Source organism: Balaenoptera physalus (genome assembly GCF_965194825.1).
Source record: "Balaenoptera physalus genome assembly, chromosome: 11".
NCBI classification, from domain to species: domain Eukaryota; kingdom Metazoa; phylum Chordata; class Mammalia; order Artiodactyla; family Balaenopteridae; genus Balaenoptera; species Balaenoptera physalus.
In genome coordinates, this window is record NC_138896.1 from 80874638 (window position 1) to 80902316 (window position 27679).

The window sequence follows — 27679 nt, forward strand, 5'->3', positions numbered from 1 at the left end:
ATTACAATTTATGCATCTAGATGGCCCCCAATGGCTTGTTTCTTAATATTGGATTAGTTTTGAAACACATGAAATAGCAATGAAAAGACTAAATGGCCCCCTCCCCCCCTTTTTTATAAACCTTAAAGGAGCTAAAATATCTCTGATTTAGTTATATCTTAATGACAGTATGGTTAGGTTGGGACTGTTCCCTCCCCCCTTTAACCTGCTTGTATTCAGTATAAATCCTCAGATTTAGGGGCCCAGGGATTTAGCCCCTACAGACAAATTGGTATTATTTTTTTAAAGCCAGGCCACATCGCAAACAAACCTATTGCAGGTAGCAAGGCTGGTAGGAGATAATTGCCAGCCCCCGGGTTCAGAGAGAGGCATGCACCTCCAGACTGGGCTCCTCTGGCCCTTGATAAACTGAGTTATCACTAACACACACATGCTGCTGAATATATTATTTCATTCACCAAGTGGAGATTTAAAATGACTTTGTAACATGCCAAATTAGGTTAATTATCTTTTAAGAGTGTTTTGGAAAAACTCTAAATGTTCTGTAATAATGCTGCAGGGCACTTGGTGTGAGCTGCCCTTTCTTATTTATTTAAGAATCATGCATTTTTTGTTCCCACTTTCATTATTGCTCCCTACCTCGAGGGGCACCCAGCGAGTGTCCCTTCAGGTACCTTCTTCCTCTGCCAGCCCAGAGTCGCTTTCATGGAGACCAAGGTCCTATGGGAGGCCTCCCCTCCCAGCTTTTCTATTCTTATCCCACTGTGCGCCCCTGGGAGGCTGTTGTGAATGGGCCATGACTGCACTCAGTTCTGGTTCTTAAAGGCTCCCACCCCTTTCTGTCATCTTGATACTTTGACAGAGACATCTCAGTTCAGCAGGGATGGAGCCTCACGAGGGCAGAGGCAGGGCCTTATTCACCAGAGAATCCTAGCACTGGGCATACGCTTGAGAAGCAGGCACTGAGGGGTAGGTGTCCAATGGATGCTGCTGACATGATCCTGTCACCAGGATGTGCTTGGCCCTCAGAGGTGGTGGGATGTGTGAACTGTGTGACTTCTCAGCTTAAAATTTCTCCAATCTCTGCTTTCTGTGGGATTGCGTCAAAACCCTCTAACATCACCTTCAGGGTCCTCTACCAGGAGGTCCTTTCAGACCGCTTCTCATCCTATACCCTAGAGTTTCACTCCCCTCCGATTTTAAAGACCCTGAAGGCATCACATCCCCTGTTGACACTGGATGTCCAGCATGCTCTTTCCTTTCCCTGGAGAAGTCTTCTCCCCTCCTTTGCTACCCTTCACTTTCCGTTGCTATAGGTTATCTCCTGTTACTCTTTAGCTCCCAGTTTGGTATTACTTCCCTGGAAAGCCTCTCTGAGCCCTCACCCCTGGTTCAGGTGCATGTCTGCTTCCATAGCATCTCATGCTGTCCCCATACCCCCACGCTACGCAGGAGTTTCACCTTCTAGACTGTGAACTCATTGAGGACAGCTGCCACACCTGTCAATCACGGCTTGAGTCCCCGCCCCCAGCACAGGGCCCTGCATAGGCCAGCTTCTCAGTGACTTTGTGTCAAAGGAATAAACTGCCTGTGCTTGGTCGTGGGCAAGCTGGTTGTCATGAGCATGGAGAGCAAGGCTCCAGATGTGGTGGCATCGTTAAGAGTGGGAGATTAACTCGGGAAGAACCTCTAGAGAAAGGCTGGAGATGTGTATGGCTTGTAGGGATTCTGCCGTCGTCCTGTGGGAGCAACAGTATGCCAAGGAGGCCCCCGGAGGAGTGGAAATTGGTAGGTCAGGACCCCCAGGCCATCTGATTTAAACAGCACTCTAGTACCCAAAGGCAGAGGCTATTTGAAGTGTGTGAACTCCTGGAATTGAATCAAAATCTTATGTGTGACTGATAGAAGTTGTTATTCATCTGTGACTGTCTTGCCACTCTTCCTCCCCAACTCCCCGTTAAATAGGACTGCATTTCCCCTGCTCATCCCTACTCACCTTTTATATGGCACAAGATACAAGATGTGGCTTAAGTAACTCTGTTGGTAAAAGGGATTCTGAATGCTTTTGTCTCAGAGGTCTTCAGAGTATGTAGAATATTTCATTTCACTTCACCCTTTGACATTACTACCAAATTCTTCCTTGCTAGGCAGATATGAGAACTACTTTCAGTCAGTGTGTCAAGGGATATCTCTAAGCTTGCAGAATGGCCTGGAAGATAAGAATCACAGCAATCGCTGCCATTTCCTGGGCCTTTCTGATGTTCTACGTACTGAGTTGCATGCTTTTAAGGATTGTATCACCTTTTAATACTCATGGCGGGGTACTGTTATTGTCCCTGCTCCATCAATGAGGAAATTGAGGCCCAGGGAGAGAGAGACTTGTACAACTTGCCCTCAGTATGTGGCTAGTAAGAGGCAAAGTCAAACCTAAGCAGTTTGTTTGTAGAACCCATGTTCTTACTCAGTGTATATTGTAGCTGATCTTTGGGTGTCATTTCACAAATAAGCAAAGTGTGGTTCAGAGAAGTGAAGTAATTTACCCACGGTCACCCTGTCCTCACGGTTAGCAGAGCAAGGCTTGAAACAAGCTCTGATCCCCAAGTCAGTGCTGCTGACCCCCAGGCTGTTCTGTTTCCTGATGGTGCTTCTAGTTTGGAAGTAGTTTCTTAGAGGAAATTCTAGGGATTCTACTGATAACTTCCTGCTTTAGCTGTACAAATGCTTCAGCGTGGGACAGCTCCTACCTGGGAGCCACTTTCGTTCCCCGTTCTCCATGAAGCAGACACACTGGTTACTTACTTCGCAGCCCCACTGCATCTGTGATTCATGTCACTCTCAGTGGGTGTTCTGATGGCAGTGGTGTTAGTAAATTCTCTTGAATGGAGCTGGTGTGATGTATTGGGTTGGCTTTAAGATCTTACGGAAAAACCCCAATGAACCTTTTGGCCAACCCAATACATTATCACCAGCTATGAATGTCAGTGGAAGCGTTACCAGAGCCTCTGGAAGTATTTTGTCTTGAACACTCTGCGCATGGAATAACTCTTTGTTCTTCACTATTAAGTACAATGTTGCAAAGCTGTAAAATGAGCTATCACATTGGACGGAGGACTCTTTAAAAAAATAGTTTTAATGATGTACCATTCAAAGTGTTCCTTCTTTCGGCAAGATCTGTTCACCAGATCACCGAATTTGTAGGCCCAAAGTGGGTATGGTTCAGCTGAGTTTGGTATGTCTGAACCCATCAGCCACCTACTGTAGGGTATTCTTGTTTCATGCTGACCTTCTTGACAAGACTTCTTTGCCTGTGTGTGATAGACAACACTGTCTGCTTTCATTCAATAATTATTCACTGCAGGTCAACAATGTGCCAGGCATAGAGACAGCCAAGGGCTTCCCTGGTGGCGCAGTGGTTAAAAGTCTGCCTGCCAATGCAGGGGACACGGGTTTGAGCCCTGGTCTGGGAAGATCCCACATGCCGTGGAGCAACTGGGCCCGTGAGCCACAATTACTGAGCCTGCGCGTCTGGAGCCTGTGCTCCACAACAAGAGAGGCCGTGACAGTGAGAGGCCCGCGCACCGTGATGAAGAGTGGCTCCTGCTTGCCACAACTAGAGAAAGCCCTCGCACAGAAATGAAGACCCAACACAGCCATAAAGAAAGAAAGAAAGAAAACTAAAAAAAAAAAAAAAAAAAAAAAAGACAGCCAAAACTCTGACCTTGGGGGAGCTGGAGAATCACCAGAGAAAAGAGCAAAGACATAGCTGTGCAGTGAACTAAGTGCTCTGAAGGTCATAAAGGGGGAGCAGTGATCGTGAGAGGATGGGTGGACCTAAATGCCAAGGACCATTCGGGGTGGCCTCTTTGAGGAGGTTATATTTATATTAAACCTGAAAGATGAGAGAAAGTCACAAGGGGAGAAGTGTTCCAGGCAGCAGAAATCACATATATAAAAACCCCGAGGTGGAAAAAAGTTTGACAGTTTCTAGAAACTGAAAGCAAAGCATGCTGGCTGGAGAGTGGGGAATGAGGGATGGTTGTCATGTGGGATACTGTTGGAGAAGTAGGTTCAGGGTCTGGGTTGAACAGGGCCTCATGGGTGTTGGTGTATTTGCAACACCCCCGTGGTCCTGTGTTGCTAAGCCACTGCAGTGCTTTAGGCAGAGAAGTTACATGATTTCATTGACAAGTTTAAAAGCTCCCTCTAGCTACTCTGCCAAGATAGAATTGGGCTGACAACTACGAAATATAGCTGAAAGAAATTTGAAAAGATATGAATAAATGGAAAGACATCCCACGTCCAAGGAGTGAAAGACTTAAGAGTGTTAAGATGATTTATTTTAACTAGCCCCACCCTAATCCACGACATCGCCTTCTCTTACCTTAGCCCCTGCCCCAAATTCTTTCTTATTGCTGTGCTGGTTCACACTCTTTCCCTTCATCCAATCCAGGGTTTTCTTTTTAATAGTGGCAAAATATACCTAACACAAAATTTACAGTTTTAACAATAAAGAAAAGGGTTATTGTGGGTGTGCGTGATTGATAGGGATGGAAAGTCACCCATTAGTTTTTTGGTTTGCTTGTTTGTTTGTTTGTTTTTTAATCTTGAGCCAAAGTAAGAGTACCTCTGACTGAACCATATTTTACTTTGAGTGAGCAACAAGAGAGCTTTGGTCCTGGGTAAACCAAACTTCAGAAAACCTGATATAAGGCCATCCAAAATGAGCAAATAAAAGACATCTTTTACATGTTGACTCCATTGTACTTAGGTGTTTGCTTAAATAGCATTTATCTCCAGAGAGAGGCTGGCATCAGAAAACCTGAAGTTTGAATGTTAAGTAGTAAACTATCTAAGACAGTCTATTTATATATCTAATAGAACAATGGGACCCATTTTGCAGACCCATAATCTAGCATGAGTTTTCAAGAATTCATGTTGTAAAGCAAGATAAATCTTTTTCCTCTTTTTTCGTCCAATCAAGAATCTCTTAATCCATTCATTGCCTTCAGAATGATACATAAGCTTTAGAACGCGAGAGCTGCAAGGGAGCTGAGAGGAGACGGAATCCACCCCCCTCATTTTACAAATGAGGAAAATCTGACTAACTCATTTGTCCAAGGTCACACACCTGTTAATGGCAGGCTCAGCACTAAAACCCAGATGTCCTGATTCCCAGGAAATATAGACTTTGCTTCCAGTCCTGTAAAGGGGTCGTTGCTTCCATCATTTGAAATTGAGATGTGTCTAAATACTGCTGCGTTCATTCTCATCCCAATATGGATGTGTAATTGTCTAAGGCATCATCTGTTATTCTGCCAAAGATTCAACACACTACTCAGTGGGAAACCAGTTCTAATTTAAGTCAGGGCAAATGACGTGTTTTCTTTTTTTTTTTCTGCTGTGGGACATGACAAGTTTCAGAAATAATGGGCTCCACTCACCAGACTTCTCTTTGGCTTGGGTATTGTGCTCTAGAATCATTCTTACGAATATCCTCTAAGGAGCTGAAGGGTTATACATGGGTTCTCAGAGCTATGCTTTATTATAGAGATCATTCTTATCAGTTATGCATAAGCACATACCGACAGAAAGAGGACTTTGCAGTATTATGTGCGTGTGTTTAACTGAATGTGGAATGGTGTACTGAGGTTTGAGATCATATTAAGGTGCAGGTCTCATTTTTATGTAAGCCCTCTCTGGCCTGAGGCACATTTCTCATTACAACCCTCCCTGCTACAATCTCCTGCCATAAAGGGAGTTTATGGTCATGACTGGATATTTTTCAACTCACTGAAAAATATCAAAAGGCAGATAGTTTATTAATGTCAAGCATTTGAACAGCTGGTTGAAATGGAGGAGTGGGAACAAATGCTCCTTAGAAGCTCTTGCATCTGTGGGAAGAGGCAGCACCTTTTGTGTTATCCAAGCCCCACACTGCTACACAAATGCCACCCCCTACCCAAACACTTCTCTTTGTGTGTCTGCTGTGTGACCTAAATAATGTTTCTTCACCCTTTCAAGGCACAGGCTCTGTGGCACATCTGATGAAAACCATGGACTTCCTCCCCTACCCCCAGCCCCTGTGCACATGGATACACACACGCTATGTTGCTCATAATTTCAGAGGGCTTAATGACCCTCTGGAATACACTGAGGGGCCCCAAGCTAAGAAACCCTGGTTAGCATGCTAACTTTCTTTATCCTAGAATTCAGGACTTACAAGCTTTGGGGAAATTGTCTTTGATTTCTTACTTGAGGTTTAAACCATGAACACTGATCAATATCTGGCCATAGTCCATAGTAAATAAATTTCTCATCAAACATTCTCTTAATGCATACTAGGTGTATCATGCCAGGTAACCTGCAAGTGCCTGAGATACCCTTACTCGGAATTACAGTCTAGTTATGGACAAAGTCAAACTAGCACATAGCATGGTTGGTTGATCACGAAGTAGCAAACTCTACCAGGTAAGGCTCAGAAGGCAGAGATCTCCTTGGGTCAAAGTGACGAAAAGGTCTTTCCAGGGGTGGTAGGAAATGATCTATTGCTCGAAGCAGGGATAAGTTTAGGTAGAAAGAGGAAAGATATAGGGGTGGGAGAAGGATATTTTAAGCAAGGGTCAATGCATGAGCAAAGCTATTGGGGAGAATGTCAAATCAAATAAACAAGAATGTGAATAGCAATGAATACATGCAATAAAATTTTTCTATTCCTGGAATCGCCTAACATAAATCTTCAAAGCTGGTGGTTCTATTGACCTAATTCTGATGAGGAGGAATGGTTATTTAACCAAAGTAAATTGGCCACAGTATGGAGTTAGACATACATAACATCATTTATTAAATGATGTTTTGTGTTCTCAGCTAAAAGGTCTGTTCATTTTAATCCTTTCTCTGTAATTCCTTTCAATTCAATGGTATTTTCTAGGTGTCAGCAGCTCTTAGTAGGAGACTCAATATGTCTTCAATTTCTGCTGCGATCTATCTTGTTGTTTTATTCTTTTTTCCTATGGTACTAAAAATAAAAGATTTTTATGTATTTGAGTATGTATATCCATGCATTTGCATATCCGTATACACTTGAATATGTGCAAAAATACTTGCATGTGTGCAAAAAAATAGGAAAGGACTCTGAAGGCTTGCTTCTAAAGCGTTGGCAGTGGTTTCCTCTGGGGACTAGGATTGGATGGAAGGTGGTGATGGTAAGAGGGAAACTATTTTACTCTACATACTTCTGTATTGTTTCAACTTTTTACAAGAAGCATATATTACTTTTGTAATTAAAAAGAGAAAAAAGAAAGAAATTGAATTTGATACACCTTGAAGTAATATGGAGCCTTTTGAAGGTACAAAGGAAAACAATTGTGCCTCAAGGGAAATTTATTTTATCAGAACCTGTATTTTTTTTTTTTTTCTTTTTTAATGTGATGAAGCATCTTGCCCTGGATTTCCAGTGGGCCTGCTTTGTTTAAATGTGCAGATCTCTGCTAACAATTTATAGTACCTGGAAGTGGAATTTGTTAGACTGGCTTCTCATCCACACACTCGCGTGCACATGTGCTTAGTTGATGTTGGTTCCTCTCTCTTTTTCTGTAAAATTGGGACTTTTGAAGCTGATGTGCTGGTTTTCCCATAACCTCTCTCTCCTCCACCCTGTTCCTGGGGCTGTTTCCTGCACTGTGCCCCTGGCCTCAGGATGAGCTGAAAAACCATGACTACAGTGTACCTGGCAGAGCTCCAACCCTCCTTCTGTGTTCTAACCTCTCAATTGTACCCAGAATTAAATGCACATTCTTGCTGTAATGTGAGCTAACAAGCCACACAGCCTGCCCCTCGGGGTAGGGGGCATAGTGTACCTACATAAACAGTTGGAAAGTACAAAAGGATGACTGGTAATTAAAGTGTGATGATCAAATACATTTGAGGGAATAGAATTTTTCTTGCGGGATTATGCTATAATGTGATGGGGCAAAAGAGCAAACAAAATGGCATATCTAATCTAATGACTACTGTGTAAAATCACACCATTAATGAAAAAAGTAACGGCAGGAGTACATGGAAACACTTTAAGATGCTGTATAAAGAAGGCAGGGACATGGATGTTCTCTAGTTTTGAGAGCATCAAATTGCTTCAGGAAGTAGAAAAAGAATGGTAAGGAACAACCATATGCCTTTTGGGATGAGGACGGTAACTGGAAGTAATAGTATAGAGGCAGCATGGCATGGTAGTTAAGAGCATGGCCACTAGAGGTCTGAATTCTGGCTTCTCCACTTATGAGCTGTGTGACCTTGGGCAAGTTACTTAACCTCTCTGTGCTTGAGTTGCCTCATCTGTAAAACGAAGTTGGTTATAGTGACTACTTCTTGGGATTGTTAAGAATTTTAAAGGAGCTCGTATTTACACAGCATTTAGAATGGTGCCTAGTCCGCAGAAGTTGTGATGAAAAACTAAATTAAGAAATATATGAAGCATATATTGAGCTCTTAATGCTTGCCCGACCCTGAACTGAGTGGGTCGCATATGCTCCAGTTTATTCCTCAGAACCTTGTAAGAGGTTTTATGATTGCTTGCATTTCATAGATGAGGACAGTGAAGCTCAGAGGAAATGAGTATTTGTTAAAGATGGTGCCAGGAGCAGAATTTAAATACGGGCAGTCAGATTTCCGAGCTCATGCCTTCAGCTATGATCATCTACTGGAGACAAGAAGGGAGGAGTTAAAGAAAGTCTGATCTGAAACTAAGCATTCAATCCCTGGTTTAAGATGTTGTAGGCACAGCGGGTACAGGGTTTTCTTTTGGGGTGATGGGAAACTTTTGGAACTAGACGGTGCTGATGGTTGCACAACATTGCGAATGTGATGAATGCCACTGACTTGTTCACTTTAAAATGGTTAAAGTGGTAAATTTTACATTATGTGTATTTTACCACAATCATAAAAAAGATTGGAGGTGCAAGGAGAAGTAGCTCCCACAGAAAGAATATATTAACTGTTAATCTTGTCATCAACTACCGTAACCAGGGTGACCTAGAGCAACGGTCCATCTTCTGCTTAAGGCTGATAGCTCTTCCAGAAACAGGGATGCTGCTCGCTTTATTAAAGAAGACACTGAATGCAAATTCTGGGTGTGATGAAATCTCCCTGTGGCAAGCACATAACAACTATCCCTCCCATCAGTTGAGAGGCGTTAATTGTATTTTCCTTCCTGATAATAAAGTTCCTTGCATATTTTAAGTCCTGAATTAAGAAAGTAGCAAAGCAGAGTCCAGGAGGGATTTTGCTTTCTGTGAATAATAATTTTATAAGATTAAAGGCAACACGAAGAGGAATGAAATTAAGGGGAAATATTAAGAAATAAAAATTAAGCATAATTTGCTTTTAATTTTCGTTTTTACTGAAGTCCGTGTAGAGCCCATTGTCTAGTTGCTGGATAAGAAAAATTGATTTTGAGATTCTTCATGGTTACTTGGCACCAAAGCTTTGGAAAGATTTAATCCTTTAGTGAAGAGGGTAACAATCGACAGTATGTTGTGGTCATGTGGTTTAATTATTAAACAGAACATATTTGTTGACCACTCAATTAACTGGTAGTAATAAGGAGACTATTAAGAGTAGCCTAAGCTGGGTTGATTCTTTAAGAGCTAGTTTGTCTTATTTATTCTATTTAAGCCCAAACAGGGATATCAGACTAAGTCATAGAATATATATCTACAACATGAATCACAAAATTGTAAAAGAGCCCTGCGTGCCTTGTTTCCTTATTTTGGCCATGAAGATGAGGGTGAAGGTCTCTGTCTTATTTAAAGAACTGGTCTCATTAACACATACCCTGAGACAGTTAAAAGAATTTTTATCTTGTGGGAAACCAAAGCAAGCAAATGCAGCGTGCAAAACCAGATTCTGATATAATGTCTAAAATGTGTGCTACTTTTGCTGACAAACAAAAGAAAGAGGCCAAAACAATGGAACAGACTGTTGCTATAAATGAAAGCCTGGTCATGGAGCCCCCAGACTCAGGTAACACCTGAGGAAATTCAACACCAGATCCTCACCATTACCCTCCAAACTGTATTTTATTCCTTAATAACTCACCAGAGGAGACTCATGGGGTGATGCTATCAGCTCCTCAGTTCTCTGGTTTCAGGACATTGGGTTCTGTGCTTGGGAAACATGATACTGCTCTTGTTGAATCTGAAAAGGTGGGTTGGCTGGAGACGTCAGGTGGGCTGCAGATGTCAGGTGGGCTGGAGATGTCAGGTGGGCTGGAGATGTCAGGTGGGCTGGAGATGTCAGGTGGGCTGGCTAAACCTTCCAAGGGATTTGCGATCACACTGCTCCATGCCGTGAAGATCATCAAGCTAAGAAGTAACGTTTGGATATACTCCTTTTAAGATGTGGTGTTCTTTATAGTGTTTTTATTCTTACAACATTTGGTCAGTTCACTTTGCTAATTTTGGGGGTGGGGAATAAAGAAACTAAACATTTAATACTTTTGTGAAGGAGTTAAAATAAATTGGTTAGATATTTTGTTGCTGCTGTTATTGTCAGCCTCAGTAGACTTAGAAAATTCAGGCTTTTACATTTCTATGATAAAATTGATTTGTATGCTAAAAACAAGCAAACAACCCTGGCACTGCCTTTATAAAGTCAGCATCACTGTTTTTGTAGCTTGTGAAAGACAAAATGAACCTGTGGGCCCTCCCCACGCCCCCCCCCCCAAAAAAAGGCAAAGAAAAGCTGATTTCCTCCCTGGAAAGGTGAGCTCCAGAGGGCAATTTCTTGAGCGTGGCATATGGCTTCATCCCTCATGTCTCCTTTTCCTGAAGCTGCTATTCATTTCAGAAGTGAAGAAGCACAGCATATGGGGAAGTATAGAAGGGTTTCAGGCTGGATATTGATCATTGTTTTATTCTATTTCACAGTTCTGTGATAGGAAGACGAGATGGCAGATCCAGTGGTCTAGCTGCTTGGATGGTCTTGGACTCAGGTAAACAGTAACATTTCTTTACATTTACTGATGAGAAACCAAGAACCCAGTTTTCCCAAAATTGAATGATGTAGGTGACAAAATAGTCTGTGCTAAAGAGTGGTTACTATTTGATTTATTCTGAAAAACATACATGCGGAACAGAGTTCTTATTTTGACTTACTTGGTCTCACTCATTCCCAGGATGATAAATGTTCTGCTTGTGTGATAATATTTTATGCTTTTGAAGGTTTGAATCATTGAATTCTACTTAAGTGTTGCAAGATGTATTGCTTCTCAAAATTCCTCTGATATTAGTGTGATCTGCGTCTTAATCTTATGGTCTGGAATGGTTACACTGGTCCAAGATGCCAATCTCTTTTGGAAACATGGTATCATATTCCCTAGTCTATCATTAGTCATGCATTTTGTGGTATTAGGATTCATGGTTTTTGTTTAAATAGCTTAAGACATATCAGCATCAGAGTGTTACCATAATCTTTTATTATAGGTATTGGGAATGGTATTTGTTAAAAGGTGAAACATGTCACCTCTTGTCCTGATTTCTGTTTTTATAAATAATGTTTGGTGTTATAGACTCTCTGGTGATCCAAAGTATCTTTTCTATGTTAATCTGGAATGGTATCTTGCTTATTTAGGGTAATATGGAAATACCCAGAAGACAAAAATCTTGTAAAATAAAAAAAAAAAAAAGAGAGAGTGCGAGAGAAGCTTTGTCTTTCCCAAGAAAATAGAACTATGTCCTGGGGCTAAACTTAGGTTGTCTCTTCATTGCTCTCTGATTTTGTTATCTATTCTTTGGGAATAAGAGGTTAGATTCTGGTCATGGAGCAGCTGTTTAATTGTCTCCTAGATGGTGAAATGGATTTCGAAAAACCTACCTTCCTATGTGCCCTAGGTCCTTGGTTTGTGGTCTCGGTACTTTGGACAGTTTCCCCTTGTCCCCTCTTAAGATAATGGTCCTGAATTTCATGGTCTCAGATCCCTTACACTTATAAATTATGGCGGACTCCAGAGGGCTTTGTTTACATATTTACTATGTTATAAATTGAAAAAAAAAATTTATGTATTTATCTACTTTTAAAATAACAATAATAAACCCATTATGTAGTAACTAAATGCTTTTATGAACAATAGCTACATTTTCCAAAACAAAAAGAAATTAGTGAAAAGAGAGGCCTTACCTTACAGTTTTGCAAAACTTTTTAATGTATAGCTTCATAGAAGACAGATGGAGTCTCTTATCTGTTTCTGCATTCAATTTGTTGTGATATGTTTGTTTCGTTTGAGGTGTAAAGGAAATCTGGTCTCACACAGAAGTGTAGCTGTAAAAGAGATGGATATTTTAATGTCCTCTTTTAGATAATTGTGGGTATTCTTCTTTGACAATATACCCAAACTTGACAAGTGGTAGTCTTTCTAAAGCTAGTTGCAGTATGAAATCTGAAACCAAAAGAATTAATGTTCTATGTTTTGTTACGTTACAATCTATTGATCTTTCTTTTACTTTAAATGGGTCTTTTACCCATGAAACATTTTGTAACATCATTCACTGATTATTTGGAAAATATTGGTGCAGATCTTCCAAATGTTGACACATTTCAATGTACAATATTTTAAAATTATATTCATTAATATCACCATTTATCTTATCAGAAAAAAAAATCTTTATGTATTGGAGATCTTTTAAGTTTACAGATACAATTTTTCCAAAAATCTGAATTTTGCTTAGAAGCTCACTTTTTATCATTGGCAACCTATGCTGCAAGTTGTTCTGTGGAAATGACAGTTGTGCTTTATTTAATTTAGAAAAAATGTCTGCCAAATACTCAAGTGTCAGTACTATTGCTTGTCCGTTGTTCTTTCAAATAAAAATTGTGTTCCACCAAAAAAAATGGTTAGTTCCGCTCTCCACTCAAAGAGTCATGCAAATGCTTTTCCTTGAGACAACCATTCTGCTTCAGTGATAACAGAAGGGTTTTATGCAACTTTCTCATTTTGTCATACAGAATATTAAAAAGATGTGTACTCAAGGGCCACAGTTTATTAGACTTAATTTTTAATTTTTAAAAACTCCCTTAGCAGGGACATTTTAAAATGTAACCTCCTCTTCCTCTTTCTCCTCTTCCTCCTTATCCTTGTGCATGTGTGTGTGTGTGTGTGTGTGTGTGTGTGTGTGTGTGTGGGAGAGAGAGAGAGAAAGAGAGAGGGAAGGAGGGAGGGAGAAAAAAGGGAGAGAAGGGGAGAGAGGTGGGGAGGGGAAAGAAAGAGAGAAAGAGACAAAGACAGAGAGATTGCCTTGTCCTGTGTTAAGCCACTTAGCAGTTTTACCACGTTTACTTTTGTGCCATTAGTGTATAGGTTAAGAGTGAAAAAGGCAATAACGTCTTAGGTTTATCATGACAATAGTTTTGACCTGTTGGCTTCCCTAAAAGGCTCTTTGCACCCCAAGCCTTCCGCCCCACCCAAGGGTTCTGTGGACCACACTTTGAGAATCGCTGCTCTAGAGTAACTGTTTGTTCTGGATAGTAATCCTTTACGAAACTTCGTTCCTTGCTTTCTTTTGTTGTTAACTTTCTGAACTTAACTAAGTTATCAGCTGTGCTGTGACTCCTGAGTGCTTTACCTGTGTGAAATACTTATCTCTAAGTGAATCGCTTAGCAGACATTCCCACTGAAAAATAAGTTAAGACAGAGATTGTCTGTGAAGAAAAAATATTAAAAAGCATTGATCCAAACCTTTAGTGACTAGGTAATATTACTGTGATCTAATCACAGTGGCAGAATGTTCCTCAAACATCGAAACGAACAGCTCCGTAATTTTCACACTGTGTTACATGACAGATGGCAGAAACTGTTTTGATTTTCTCCAGTACCTGAGGAGCAGCAGGCAGAGCCTGTGCCTCGCACTTTACTCTCGTTCTGTGTCGTCTCTGGTCGGCCTGACAGCACACCGATTTTTACCTCTGTGATCTGTTCTCTGGATGACTATGTTTTCAATAGCTACTTAGTATTTCAATACTACTTAGTATAAAAATAAGATGTGCAGGTCCCATCAAATAAACTAATTAAGGCTTAGGAAGTGTCAAAATCCAAAAGCCAGGAGGAACAGATTAGGCATTGAGTATAAGAGACACAGAGACCTGACAACTAATGTGTTGCCATGGCAACAGGAGAATCAGTATCCTTCAACTGGGCAGACAATTGACAGTAATTTTTGCTAGGTCAGAGAACTGGAGAGAGAGAGAACCACCTTCTGCTATGCGAAGAATTGCTCTCTCCTTCGTAACCAAAAAGCTTCTGAAGGATTTGTAAATACCTGTAGTACCCGTGGTACAATTCCAGCCAAGTCTAGGAGAAGGTGGTCTTCATGGTCTTGGAGAGGGTCCTTACCACATGAAAGGGGGTTCTGTTAACTGCTGCATTTTCTTACGATGCCCACATTGTCTTCTCCGGAATCCGAGTATAAAGACATGTGTTTCTTATGCATACTGTTTTCTATAAATTAGTGCCTCATATATGTCTAAAATCTGGCATGTTTTATCTTTTTCTTCTGTTTCTGATTAAACATAGAAACAGGCAAAGAGGCAAAGAACTTCTGCGTGTGATTTTCATTACTGTCTTGTCACATGTGAAATTAATATTTTCTTGGATGTGGTGGGTTGGGGAGGGGGAAATTTCTCCCTCTATCCCTCTTGAGTTTTTGTGGCTAGACTATACAAGACCGATTAACAGGAGAAAAAGAAACAAATTGTAATTGTGCATACAGAGGTCTCATAGAAATGAGACCTAAGAAGTGGCTGACACAGGCAGCTTTTACACTTTTTCGACCAAGAAACAATACATTTAAGAGGAACTGACAGGACAAAGAAACTTAGGTGTTGGATGCCCAATTAGTGAAGAATCTAAACAGAGTTTGGGCTTGGGGTAGTGAATTAAAGTAACAAGGTCTGTTTATACAGGCTTCTTGGATTCTGAATTCCCTGTCTCTGGAGATAAGGGTGTCCTTTTTTGCCTCCAGATGCAGGGAGTGTACCTTTCACATAAGAAATTTATTTCCTGCTTTCAGGCAGACAGAAAGGAGGGTCAGAGTCTCCCTCTTGCGCTGGCCGTGTCTTAAGTAACTTTAATTCAAAGTAATCACTATGCCACTGAGGCATGTGTTGGGGCAGCCCATCCTGAACCCCAACAGGTGTCCGAGATGCTCTGACACCCCATCATGACTACTGAACAGATTGGAACAGACCTTACTTCATGCTTTGTGGAAGTTTGTCATTGAGCAGAAAGGGGGCCTCAGTGTTAACATCTATTTTCCCAAACATGATTCTCAGGCACAGCAGGTTTCTGAGTTGGTTGGTGCATAATAATATCTGACCCAGTAGAACAAGAGATTTCATATTATTCATTTTAAAAAAATGATGCAGTGCCAAATGGAATGGATGATAAATTGCAGCATGAAGAACAAATATATTGTTACTCCCTCTTTTTCAGGAGTTCCTACTCTGAGGGTCCATGTGTTCCTTTTTCCCTCCCTCCCTCTCTCCCTCCCTCCCTCCCTTCTTTCTTTTTTCAACATAGTCTTAATGAAACTATTTTGAAACACTGACCAAGAGTCAGTATACAACTTAGTCACATAAAGTTCCATAACGTCTTTTCGGTAACAGTTCTTGATGGCTCTCTCTTATTAAGTGCCACAATGTGATATTATGGTGAAATTAAAGTATGGGCATGCAGTTTTAATACAAGGGCATTAACAGAAATGTCATCCCTAACAAATTAGGCACCGGGAAATCTTCCCTGTAGCCAGAGAACCATGCTCATTTTTGCCTTTTGCTCTAACTTATAAAAACAAACCTCATGATGTAAATGCCCGTGAGTTAGATTTCCAGTTGAGAGGCAGGAGACAGGCATCAGTGGGGAAATGGGGAGAGGCAGAATTTTTGTTCGTTTGTTGCAGACAAAGGATTTCTGGCCTGGGGCGATCCAGCTGCAGCTGCTGTCAGTATTGAGGCAATGGGACTCTTTTTCTAACTAGATCAAAGAGAGGAAATTCTGACTGTGATCCACTGTATCAGAGAGAAATGGGGGGTGGGGGAGCGAAGGAGAAAAAGGAGGGAAGAGGAAGAGGAGTAAAGAAATGGAAAGGGTGTTAATGCTTGTGGAAATTATTTGCTGGAGCTGCCACTTTGAAATGAGAACTATATCTGGATCCATTCGCAAGATAGGAGCCTAAAGGAAAGAGGAAAGTCATGTGCTTCTCTGTTGTAGAAGTGAGAGGAGGTGGTGGGATCTGTGTCTTTTGAGAGAACTGCAAACCTCATGTGTGACTAATTCAGATCAGGTTTATGAAGAACATGCCTGGTTTCTTATTTGCCAATTACATCCAGTCCTATTTTTTCCTTCCTTGGCATTCCCATGGTATTGTTTGGAGAACACGCCTTTGGGGCCAGCCAGTTGTCTGTTCTTGCCAGTAGCTGGGTCAAAGTAACACTGGCCAGAGGGACCTTCTGTGCCCTCACTCCAACCGCCTTTGGTGCTTGGACATGGTGAGAATCTGGACCTCGCCTGGGCCTGCCTGTGCTCTCTTAGTCTCTTGATACTGACCCATCGTTTGGGCTACTCTATCTGAGAAACTTGAATATATGGGAAAATGAGTCCTTTTAATTTTGCAACCTGCCTTTCCCCATCCATCCTTTTTTAGTTTCAGTTGAGAAAATAAATACAGTGAGTAGAAAAAGAAAATGAGAAAAATAAACAAACCTGAGTAGTTGAACAGAATGACTCTACAGGATGTATCTGTGCATTCAAACAATATTACTGAGTGCCTTCTCCGTGCCAGCAGTGTCCGGTACCTGGAGATAAACATACCGTAGAACTAGCAGACACAGTCTCTGCCCTCAAAGGCCACAGCCCATTGAATCAATAAGACACCTATTCTGGTTCATTTTGTTATTTTGGTTGAACAAATCCTTGGGAATTAGCTTAAGTTATTGCCTTTCTTATTGTTTTTAAAGACGTTTGAGTTTTGTATGTATGCAGAGTTCATCAACAAAATGAATTAGAGAAATGTTAACTGATTTTATTGGAAATTTGATCCAAATTATCTGTTTTCATAACGTATGTCATATTCTATACCCAGGAAAAACATTATGAAGGTTAATAATGGTAATTTCCAGGCTGCATAGGCGTGGTTAAGTAGCTCACAAAAATACCAAGCTCGGGCTCAGGGTAGCTCCTTCTCTTTGAGTCAGATTAGCTCTTGGGAATAGCTGTGTACCCTTCAGTGGACTGAGGGGGTTGTCCTAAAACCGCTCCAGTATGTCAGCCAATACTACATGTGGCTATTTAAATTTAAACTAATTAAAATTAAGTTAAATTTAAAATTTAGTTTCTCATTCGCACTAGCCATGTTTCAGGTGCTCAATAGCCACATTTGGCTAGTGGCTACCATGTTGGGCAGAACCTCATACAGATCAGTTCCATCATCCCAGAAAGTTCTATTGGGTAGTGCTGCTCTAGAACACATTCAGCCGGCCTTTCTTGTGCATCTAGTATGTGCTAGGAATTGTCCTGGTAAAATCAGTACACAGTCTCTGCCCTCAGGGGCATTTGGTCCAGTAGAGAAGCAGATTATAACTAAGACAAGCAGAGGCTGTGATAACATCAGTGAAGCTTAGGAACAGGGTTGTTGGGATGGGCAGTAGTAGAGATAAGGTATATAACAGAACAGTGAGGAAAGGCCCTTTTAAGGAGCTGGCATTGAGCTGAAAGCTGACACATGAGAAGGAGCCAGGCTTGTGAAAGCCAGAAAAATAATGTTTTGGTACCAGGAACAGTATGAGCAAAGCCACCGAGGGGGAAAGAACTAGGCTTTTCTATAGTTCCTCCTCATGTATAGAGAACTTTGCCAGATGCGGTGGGGTGAGGGTGACTGAGAGAGTGGCATTCCTTTCCCTGAGTCACTACCCCAGTTCACAGGGATGCTTTCTTTTCCTTGTACCTGGGCTCTCTTCCAATCCATAATATAACATTTTGTCTGCTGTGACAGGAGGCCTATTCCCCCTGGCCTCAGGATAAAGCTGGGGAGACACTGAAAAAAGCACATGTAGCTTTTATTAAAGATTACTTATGTTTCAGGGACCTGACATATTCTGACTGGGGTTAACAATGAGCTGGGGAGGCTTCTCTGTGCTAATGTTTGTTATTATCTTTATCTGCAAAATTTCCTCTCAATTCAGACCTATGGAAGCTTCTCTAGGAAGGTGGGTGGCTGTTTTTGAGGCATTTCCTATTCTCTGAGCAGAGCTTTGAGTGCCCAGCTTGGCTGAATACATCTTCCAAGTTCAGAGCTGAATACATCTTCCAAGTTCAGAGCATCGGGGCCTTTGAGCCTGGGAGGGGTTCACACGTCCTCCTGTGCTGTCCTCTGAGAATTTGCAAGAGCTTGCTATGGAGCACTCCTACCCCTGTGGTACATGCAACAGGCCACAGCTTGTGTTGACACTGGCTAATGGCCTATATTTAGAACTCTCTATGATCTCCAGAAACCCTGGTCCAGCTCTTGGAGGAGGGGAAGCAGTACGCAGTTGGACTGGTAACAAGACTTAGCAAAATCCTTACTGCGTCCACCTCCTGTAGACCAACAATAAGAGCAAGCCTTAGGAAGTAGGGCTTAAACAATTAAATCTTTTTATTTTCACTAGCACACTGAGAACTGGGGCTGCAACTGTTGCTTGCTGAAGAAATCAAGTGGTAATGAAATTAATGAGGCATTAAAAGGGGTACATAAAAATGTCACAGCAAAGTGAGTGAGTGGCATGGACATATATACACTACCAAACGTAAAATAGATAGCTAGTGGGAAGCAGCCGCATAGCACAGGAAGATCAGCTCGGTGCTTTGTGACCACCTAGAGGGGTGGGATAGGGAGGGTGGGAGGGAGGGAGATGCAAGAGGGAAGAGATATGGGAACTTATGTATATGTATAACTGATTCACTTTGTTATAAAGCAGAAACTAACACACCCTTGTAAAGCAATTATACTCCAATAAAGATGTTAAAAAAAAAAAAAAGAGGTCACAGTGTTGAGACAGTGCAAACTGGAAGGTCTTCTAAGAAAGCTCCCCACTCATCAGAAAAGTTACCTGGAAATAAAACCCCACCTGAGCAAGAAAATAATCCCTGAGCATATTCTGTGAAGATTATTCTTAGTCATTGTTCTTTCTGGCTTCCCAGATGTATAATTTGAATCTAACTACAAAGTGTGCAAAAGAAAGGCAAGGAGCATCTTTGCAAGTAAGAGATGGATTGTACCACTTTCTATATTATGCCTCTAATAACCATACACATCTTTTGTATTCAAGCGTATACTACTGTCTGTATCATATATGATTTTCAACTGGAGAGAGTTAGTCAAATGTGATTGAAAGGGTGTTTTATAAAACTAAAACCAAACATTATTTAAGGAGATGATTCTTTTCTTCTTAAGCGAATATAACAAAAGCAACCACAAAAATGTTTTCTCTCAGTACTTACACTGAGAGTACTGTGGGTGAGAGGGAGTGCCAGGGACTCTGAAGGAGCTCCAGTGGTGTTTACAAACTGATGTCCATTGACGGATCTTCAGGGCAGAATTAACAGTTATACAAATTCTTAAAATGTTTCATTAATAGGATCCATGGCAGACAGGTATAGAAAGGAATTATGTTGTGGAAGGGTTTTATTTCCCTAGTAGCTTTGTTGGGATTAGGAGAAAATGACAGAAGGGAAGGTTAGTCAGAGGGGTTTGTTTGGATTTGGTTATTCTTTATGGGAAAAGCCTATGGCTCTGTGTGTGTGTGTGTGTGTGTGTGTGTGTGTGTGAAGGGGGTGGGAGGGAGGGAGAGAGAGAGAGAGAGCGTGCACGCTGCGCATTGCCTGAGAATTAAAGGGTGTAAATAATGAGGTGGCTCCTGGCTGCATACAAACTGAGGCAACATGCCTTCAAGAGAAATGAACTCTGTGATGTTATTTTGTCTATACATCACTAAGAAGTTTTTCCCCTCAATTTGATTCATTTTTTTATTGAACTGAATTGTATTTTCTTTGCATTTGTACACAGAAGCTCATGCTAAAGCATCTCAAATTTGTAGTGATATACTCACCACGTATATTTACTTTGTGGATATGTGAAAAAATGCACATCTATGCTAGATTAACATCATGGAAGATGCTATCGGAAGTGTGTTTTTATTCTGGATAGACTAGGAAATTTTTTTCAGAGCTAATATAAAATTAGAACCTGTTGAGTGAAATTGTCTTCACCATGAATCAACTTTATTCTTTAGGATCAAGATGGATTCTCTGTGCTCATTGAGGACATATTTTCTTTTTGTATGTTTGAGTATTTAGAGGGGACCTGGTGCATAAGGAAATCTGAAAATATGATACTATCTTGGTTTACTAGCTAGTAAATTCATCTAGGATTATTAATAATTATATGGATCCTGTGGCTCTTCATGTAATAAGCTAGTGCTTCCCCTTTTACCACTCCAACCCCAATTCTGAAAACTTTTTAGTTTTATGTCTTTCTTCTGTAGAAATCTGAGAAGAAATTGTATTTTCTGCATATTCAAATATGGGGTTTTGAAAGCTTACATGACAAACTTTTGTTGGACTTCCTTTTCCTTTATTCTCAATGTAGAGCGATCAAGAAAAACCTACTCATAAAATGCCAATAGCATTGACTTTACTTTCCACCAAAATTGCTTTACTCTTTGGCCTCACAAAACAGCATGATAATAAATCGATTCTTATGGCAAGTGAATCAGATTGTATATGTGAACCCCAGACTGTAATTGGCCTATTTAAGGAAAACAAATCCTTATTAGTCTTCTATGAGTAGATTTGGCTGATCTTCATGCAGTCAGCGGGAAGAATAAATGCATGTTGGGAAAAAAAAAGACTTTGGAAAAGGTGTAAGTTGAATTTGTGACCTCCCAAAATTTATATGTTGAAGCCCTAGCCCCCAGTACCTCAGAATGTGACCTTATTTAGAGATCAGATCATTGTAGATGTAATATGTTGAGGTCATACTGGTGTATGGTGGGTCCCTAATCCAATATGACTGATGACCTTGTAAGAAGGGGAAATTTGGAAGGCATACACACAGGGAGAATGCCACGTGAAAATGAAGGCAGAAATCAGGGCTATGCTTCTGTAAGCCAAGGAATGTCAAAGCTTACCGGCAAACCACCAAAAGCTAGGTGAGAGACATGGAATAGATTCTCCCTCACGGCCCTTAGAAGGAACCAACCCTGCCGATACCTTGATCTCAGACTTTTAGCCTCCAGAACTGTGAGATAATGTGTTTTTGTTCTTAAGCTACTCAGTTTGTAGTACGTTGTTATGGCAGCCCTAGGAAACTAATACAGACTGCAAATAGAAACACAACACAGTTGGGATCACCAAGGCCACTCATCATTTTCACATAGTGGTGGTTTGTTACGAGGCTAGAAAAAGAAGGCTTACCAAAAAAACAGATACTGGCAGTATTGGACTATTTACCAATATCATCATAAAGAAGCAGAGTATTAAAGATCTGCAATCACTGGGAAATTCAGCCCTTGACGTTGATGGATGGAACTTGGCTTTTCCTTTCTGCCAAAGCTGCTGACTGGATAAATGTTTTATTCATGAGGCCCAGGGCAGGAAGGGATGCCAAAGGTTTAAGAATATTTTAAGAAACTCTTTGAGATGTCAGGCAAGTTGTCAGGAGGCGTTAAGCAAGGAAGCTGAGGTACTACATCAACCCAGGTGGGCAATAAACCCCTTGCAAAGACTAGAAGCAATGACCATGGTCTTGGGAAGCCACTCCATTTTTTGGTGTGTTTTGTATTTTGTATTGACTTGCATTCATGGTCACAGCTCAAAGAAGCAGAAGTTTCTGCTATGGCTTGAGGGTCCCTCTGTCTCACCGAGAAGCCAAGCTAACCCAATTTGGAGGATAGTCATAGGCCTTGAAGTTCTACCTGCCCATGGACCCAGTTTCAGGATCTTTCCCCTGGATTGGCAACTGCCTGAGCAGAGAGAGTCATTTAAATGACAGTGTGTAGCTTTAGCTGAAAGTCTCAGGAGGCCCCTTAGCTACACATTTTAACTACCTATTAACGAAATGGTATTTTAAATTATTTAGCACAACAGACTATTTTCTGCTGTGAGGAGAGAGGGCAGCTTAAGTGTGGACAAGATACAAATGTGACTCTCATCTTTCTCTCTCTAAAGAAAAGTCTTTTATAAAATAGCAGGGTTCTAGTAAATAATGTTTGTACTTATTTAGACAGCAGTAATGATGGAAATTCTGGGTATATGTAATGAATTTCATGAAAATTCCCTGTGTCCTTTAACTCTCTATTGAGGCCAGATAATTTTAGTAATTTATAATATACATTAATAAAGTTTTAAAATCACTTGGAATTATATGAGAATCAAGTATGGCTGTGACATAGTTGTCAACCCAAACATTTTCTTATTGCCAGGGAAGCACGCACCCAAGGCCAAATGAATCTTTCCAAATTTTAAAACTCCTTTGAAACTATACCAGGTTAAAATGAAGAGTTGAAATATAAAATTCATCAGTGGATGAAAAACAGACAAGTTCCAGGTCTCTGCTGCCCTTTACATTTGGGGAGTTTCAGTATTATAGACCCTAAGAACTTTCCCTGGGGTCCTGGGTAGAAAAAAATCGAAGAGCAGAAACTGACAGGGACAGCCATTCTGAAACATGCTGTCAAGATGCATCAAAATATGCAACAATATCCGCCCCTTTCTATCTGTCAAAGCCATTGATTATTTTCAATAAAGAAAGCCAGTGACAGTTGCTGGAATTGTAGAACTCAGCATAGCAACTAGGTGACGTCTGTCACTCTCTAAATAGACAAGTTAAGAAAAAAATTTACTCACTGCATCAGAAGCATATTTTTGGAAGTATAGTTACATATGGTTTTGTAAAGGATAAAAATAGAACATAGAAAAAGCAAATATCTATTACACCCCAAGACTCTTCCTGGGCTTATTGGGCATTTTCCATGAAACTGCTTATTTTATGTCCCTCTCTCAAAACAAAACAAACAACAGGTTAAGAACTTGTGAGTTTCCCAACATCCTTTCAAGAAATTCCTATTCTGCTTCTATCAGCCGGAGTCTAGTTTTAATTTTTTATTTTCCTTGCAACTAAGAAACCTGACTGATGAAATATTGTGACTTCATTTTCCTTGCAAAACCTCAGAGGGCTCAAAATGCAGTCAGGTTAGAACAAAGCTGTTAACCAGAACCTACTATATGAATATAAGGTGGTATCTGGCGGTTTTTCTCTGTGTCGAGTTCAATTACCTCAACGTGCTCAACCAATACTAGAGAAAAATAAAAGGAGCTTATCCACTGTAATACAGAATTAATAGTAAAAACAGTGACAGGCAGTAGCAACTAACATTTATTGAGATCTTATGCTGTGGCAGACACTGCTAAAAGCCTATATAAATTTTTTATTGAATCATCCCAATAATCTGAAGCCAGAAGTATTGTTATCATTACCATCCTATTTATGTAGAAACTGAGGCACAGGGAGGCTATGTAACTCGTAGAGTAGTGCACAGCTAGGAGATGTGAAACAGGGACTTGAATCAAAGAGCTGTCTGATTTGTAAGTTGTGATCCTAACCTTGCGTACATGTAATCATTCTACTTTTGACGCTTAAAAAGGCATACAGGGGCTTCCCTGGTGGTGCAGTGGTTATGAATCTGCCTGCCAATGCAGGGGACACGGGTTCGAGCCCTGGTCTGGGAAGATCCCACATGCCGCGGAGCAGCTAAGCCCGTGCACCATAACTACTGAGCCTGCGCTCTAGAGCCCGTGAGCCACAACCATTGAACCCGCGTGCCACAGCTACTGAAGCCCATGCGCCTAGAGCCTGTGCTCCGCAACAAGAGAAGCCACTGCAATGAGAAGCACATGCACCGCAACGAAGAGTAGCCCCCGCTCGCTGCAACTAGAGAAAGCCCGTATGCAGCAACGAAGACCCAACACAGCCAAAAATAAAATAAATAAATTTATTTTTTTTTAAAAAGCCATGTAATTTCAAGATAACCCTACTGAGACCTTAAGAGAAAATAGGTCTGCAAGTTATCTTCAATGAATTACATGTAAGATAACCCCAGAAACAGATCATAATTTCACAAGTTTAAACATGTGTTTGAATGGAAGACATACTGGCTTGCCTTTTTATGATAGAAAAGAAGGGAGTGATCTTTGGCAAGGTGGGTGAGGGCAGGGCTGGGGAAAAAGGGGATATGGTTTATAGTCCTTAAACGTTTAGGTCTACAAGTTTTATTAGCCGCCATCACCCGAAGTTATACCTGCAGCCAGCCAGAGTCATACTCTGAGCACTATGTTTTTTTGAGATCAGTGCATTGGTTTCAGAAAAAAAAAAAACATGACACAGTGAAGATATTTGCCTGGTACACTCTGCTGAAGTCTCATTTGCAAAACACAGTATCCCAGGGTTCCACACACCCTATTCTGCCATTAGCTGCATGCACAAGCAACTGCATTACAGGAGACATTTAAAATATATAAACATTAACTTATCTCCTTGAAATTCATAGCAATAAGCCGTGCTTAAAAGTATAATTTAAAGCTCTTCAGAAGAAAGATGTAAAGGATTAACAGTGCTTAGATCAGGAATAAGTGTATTGAAACATATCGGTAGGCATGCTCTGATGGGCATTGTCAAAGAATCTCCTAATGCTTGTTTGGGGAGAATGCTATCTGGTTTACTTATAACATTTTAAACATTTTATAAAATTAAAACATGGAACCCTTGGAGATTTTCTATCTTCAGCTAAGCAAAAATGTTTTTTAAAATTTCCCTTAAAATATTTAAAAACAAATCTATTATAGAAATGTCAAGAAAAGTTTCCCAGGGAAGAACCAGCTTATATTCTAAGAGTAAATGTAAAATATACCCATCTCTGAAATACATGATATACATTAATTTAAATGTCATATATAATACATAAAATGAATTACATAAAAATGAAATATATCTATACACACAGTATGCAAATACATATATATTCTACAAAATATTCAGACAGTAAAAAATTGGTACGATTATAGTAGATTAGAACTGGTTTATACTCTTGTTTGTTGCTTTTCTCTTGATGTAACTAATTCTGCATGCCTTTGGATCACATCATACCATTAAATCTTGTGATAAGTTGGAAGACGTATTCCTCCCAGCTGCTACTGCATAAGCAAACCCAAAGGATAGTGTAAACTGGCATGAGAAGAACGTATCATACAAGCTTCATTAGTAAGAATTCCCTTTTCTGCACTCACATTTGCATGCTGTTGTTTGAGGTTTAGTAAAGACAAAATCCCTAAAAGGTTAATAGAATGGGGCAATAATCTATGATCATCACTGATACACAAATGCCAGAGTTCATGTGTATGAACTAGTTGTGTCTGATTTGCCTTCTAAGAGTGCTTTTACTTCACTGGTACATTTTCTCTCCAGTCTCCATTATTTCTTCCTTCATTTTGCTGTGGAACTAAAAAACGTTCTGTATTTTACCTGGATGAAAGAAAGTGAAGGAATATCATTGCAAATATTTTAGATTTAAAGACAATAGGCTTGAAAGAAGGATGTTAAAACAAATAAAATAACTCAAACTCTACACAGTATGATATAACCTAATGGAATTTGTGAGCCCAGATATGCTAAGTTTTTTTAAAGAGAAAGTCCTGCGGAAAACTGGGTAAACACTTGGAAGATTGATCTATAATGAGTTACCAAGCAACTTGGTAGTAACTCGGAGCTGTTGGGGGAACTTTGACTTCATGAATACAAACTATACCCCTCACCAGAAAAGGAATGACTTCCTGGGTAGACAATAAGTCTTACTTGATTTACTTCATTTATTCATGAAATATTTATTGAATGTCTACTATATGCCAGGCTTTGTTCTTGACAGTTAGTGTGTGATGAATGATACAGCCACGTTGCCGGGCTGAATAGAGCTTAACTTTGGCAGGTGAGAGTGATTATGATATTATGTGTTGAATGTAATGGCAGAGCAAGTAGAGGATGCCAGTCTCAAGGATCTGGGGATGTTTCCAGGAGGAAGGGATTAAGCTGGGGTTTAAGGGATTGAGAAGTTAGCAGGGAAGTAAGGGTTAGAGGGCAAGAGTGTTCCACACCAAGAGGGAGCATGTGCAGGTGCTCAGACGTGAGGGAGATCCTGGGCTACCTGAAGATACAAAGAAGTTCCCGACACTGCAGCTGGTCCAAGATTAGTAAACTAGACATACATTACAGTGGAGTGACGACAAGTGTGAAAACCCACAGCACGGGACCATAACAAACGCCTTCAATAACCAATAAAGGAAAGCAAAAGCAAGTGAAATGAAGCCAAGCAACTCGGCTAAATGTCAAGACTGAGTGAAAAACTCCGTGTGAATGCTGAGGCAGATGGACTGCACATCATGGAGATGGATTTACCGTAGTGGACATAGGAAGGCTGGCAGTGATAGACAATGTTTCGGGAAATGGCTGAGAGCGTTTTGAAGCACCATTCATTCAGGAATGGGCCTCAGCAGGCTGACATGGTTGATGATGATGAACATGGAAAAAATATTGTTTTGAAGATAGATGGGGGTGAGTGTATATAAAACATGACTTTCCTTTTAGAGGAAATTAGGTAGGTTTTCTAGAGAATCTGTTATCAGTTCTCAACAGTTTCTACTCAACATAACTCTGGGGGTCATGATTAGTTATCCATTATTGGGCCATCTACATTAATAAAGCTACTTATTTTTAGAAAGTTCTTTTTAAAAATTAAATAAAATGCTTCAATGATACCAAAGAGTGTGGAGAATGACATAGCAAACACCTATGTGCCTTCCACCCAGCTTTATCAAATATGACTTTTGCCAAATTTGCATAGGATAATTTTAAGAAATAAAACCTTACAGATATGTTGATTTTGCCTGTACACCAGTCTCCAGTCCCATTCCCCTCTTTCCTTCCAAAGGGAACAAGTATCTTGACTTTGGTGTTTATCACTTCTATGTATGTATGTTTTTTAATAATTTTACTACATTTGTATCTATCCTTAAAGAATACACAGGATTGATATTTTTATAACTATAACTGGCATTGTGCTGTAAATATATATAATTCTGCATTACTTTTTACTCAGCATTATGCTTTGGTGATTTATCCATGTTGATACAGGAAGCTATAGTTGATACTTTTTAACTATTCAATAGTATTTCATTCTGTGAGCATACTGTATTTTAACACTTTCTTCTGTTAATAGATATTTATATATATTTTTAAAATTGTGCTACTATAAATAATGGTGTAGTATCATTTTACTCACTTTCTTGTGAAAATGAGAGAAAGTATCAATAGGGTATGTATGTCTCGATGTGGGATTGCTAAGCTGCAGGAAACACCCATTTCCAATTTTACTAAATATTGCCACCTTCTTTCCAAAGTGGTCTCATCAATTTACATTCACCAGCTGTATATGGAGGTTCATATTGCTCTATATCTTCGTCAGCACATAGTATTGTCAGACATTTCAGTTTGTGTCAATCTAATGAGTGTCAAATGGTCAAAGTCCCGCCAGGAACACTCTAGGTTTTTCA

At 40.3% G+C, this 27679-nt stretch overlaps 1 protein-coding gene across 6 annotated transcripts in view; it reads left to right on the forward strand.

The window, feature by feature from the left end:
- The window catches only part of LOC309637522 (uncharacterized protein), a 759578-nt gene that overhangs the window by 448761 nt on the left and 283138 nt on the right, over positions 1-27679 (forward strand). For all 6 annotated transcript variants that reach the window (XR_014250578.1, XM_082412431.1, XM_082412430.1 and 3 more), the window contains exon 6: positions 10923-10987. Coding sequence is in view for 5 of the 6 variants with exons in the window: in XM_082412431.1 (XP_082268557.1) it covers positions 10923-10987 (65 nt within the window). In the remaining variant the exon portion in view is untranslated. The remainder of the gene's footprint in view (positions 1-10922; positions 10988-27679) is intronic.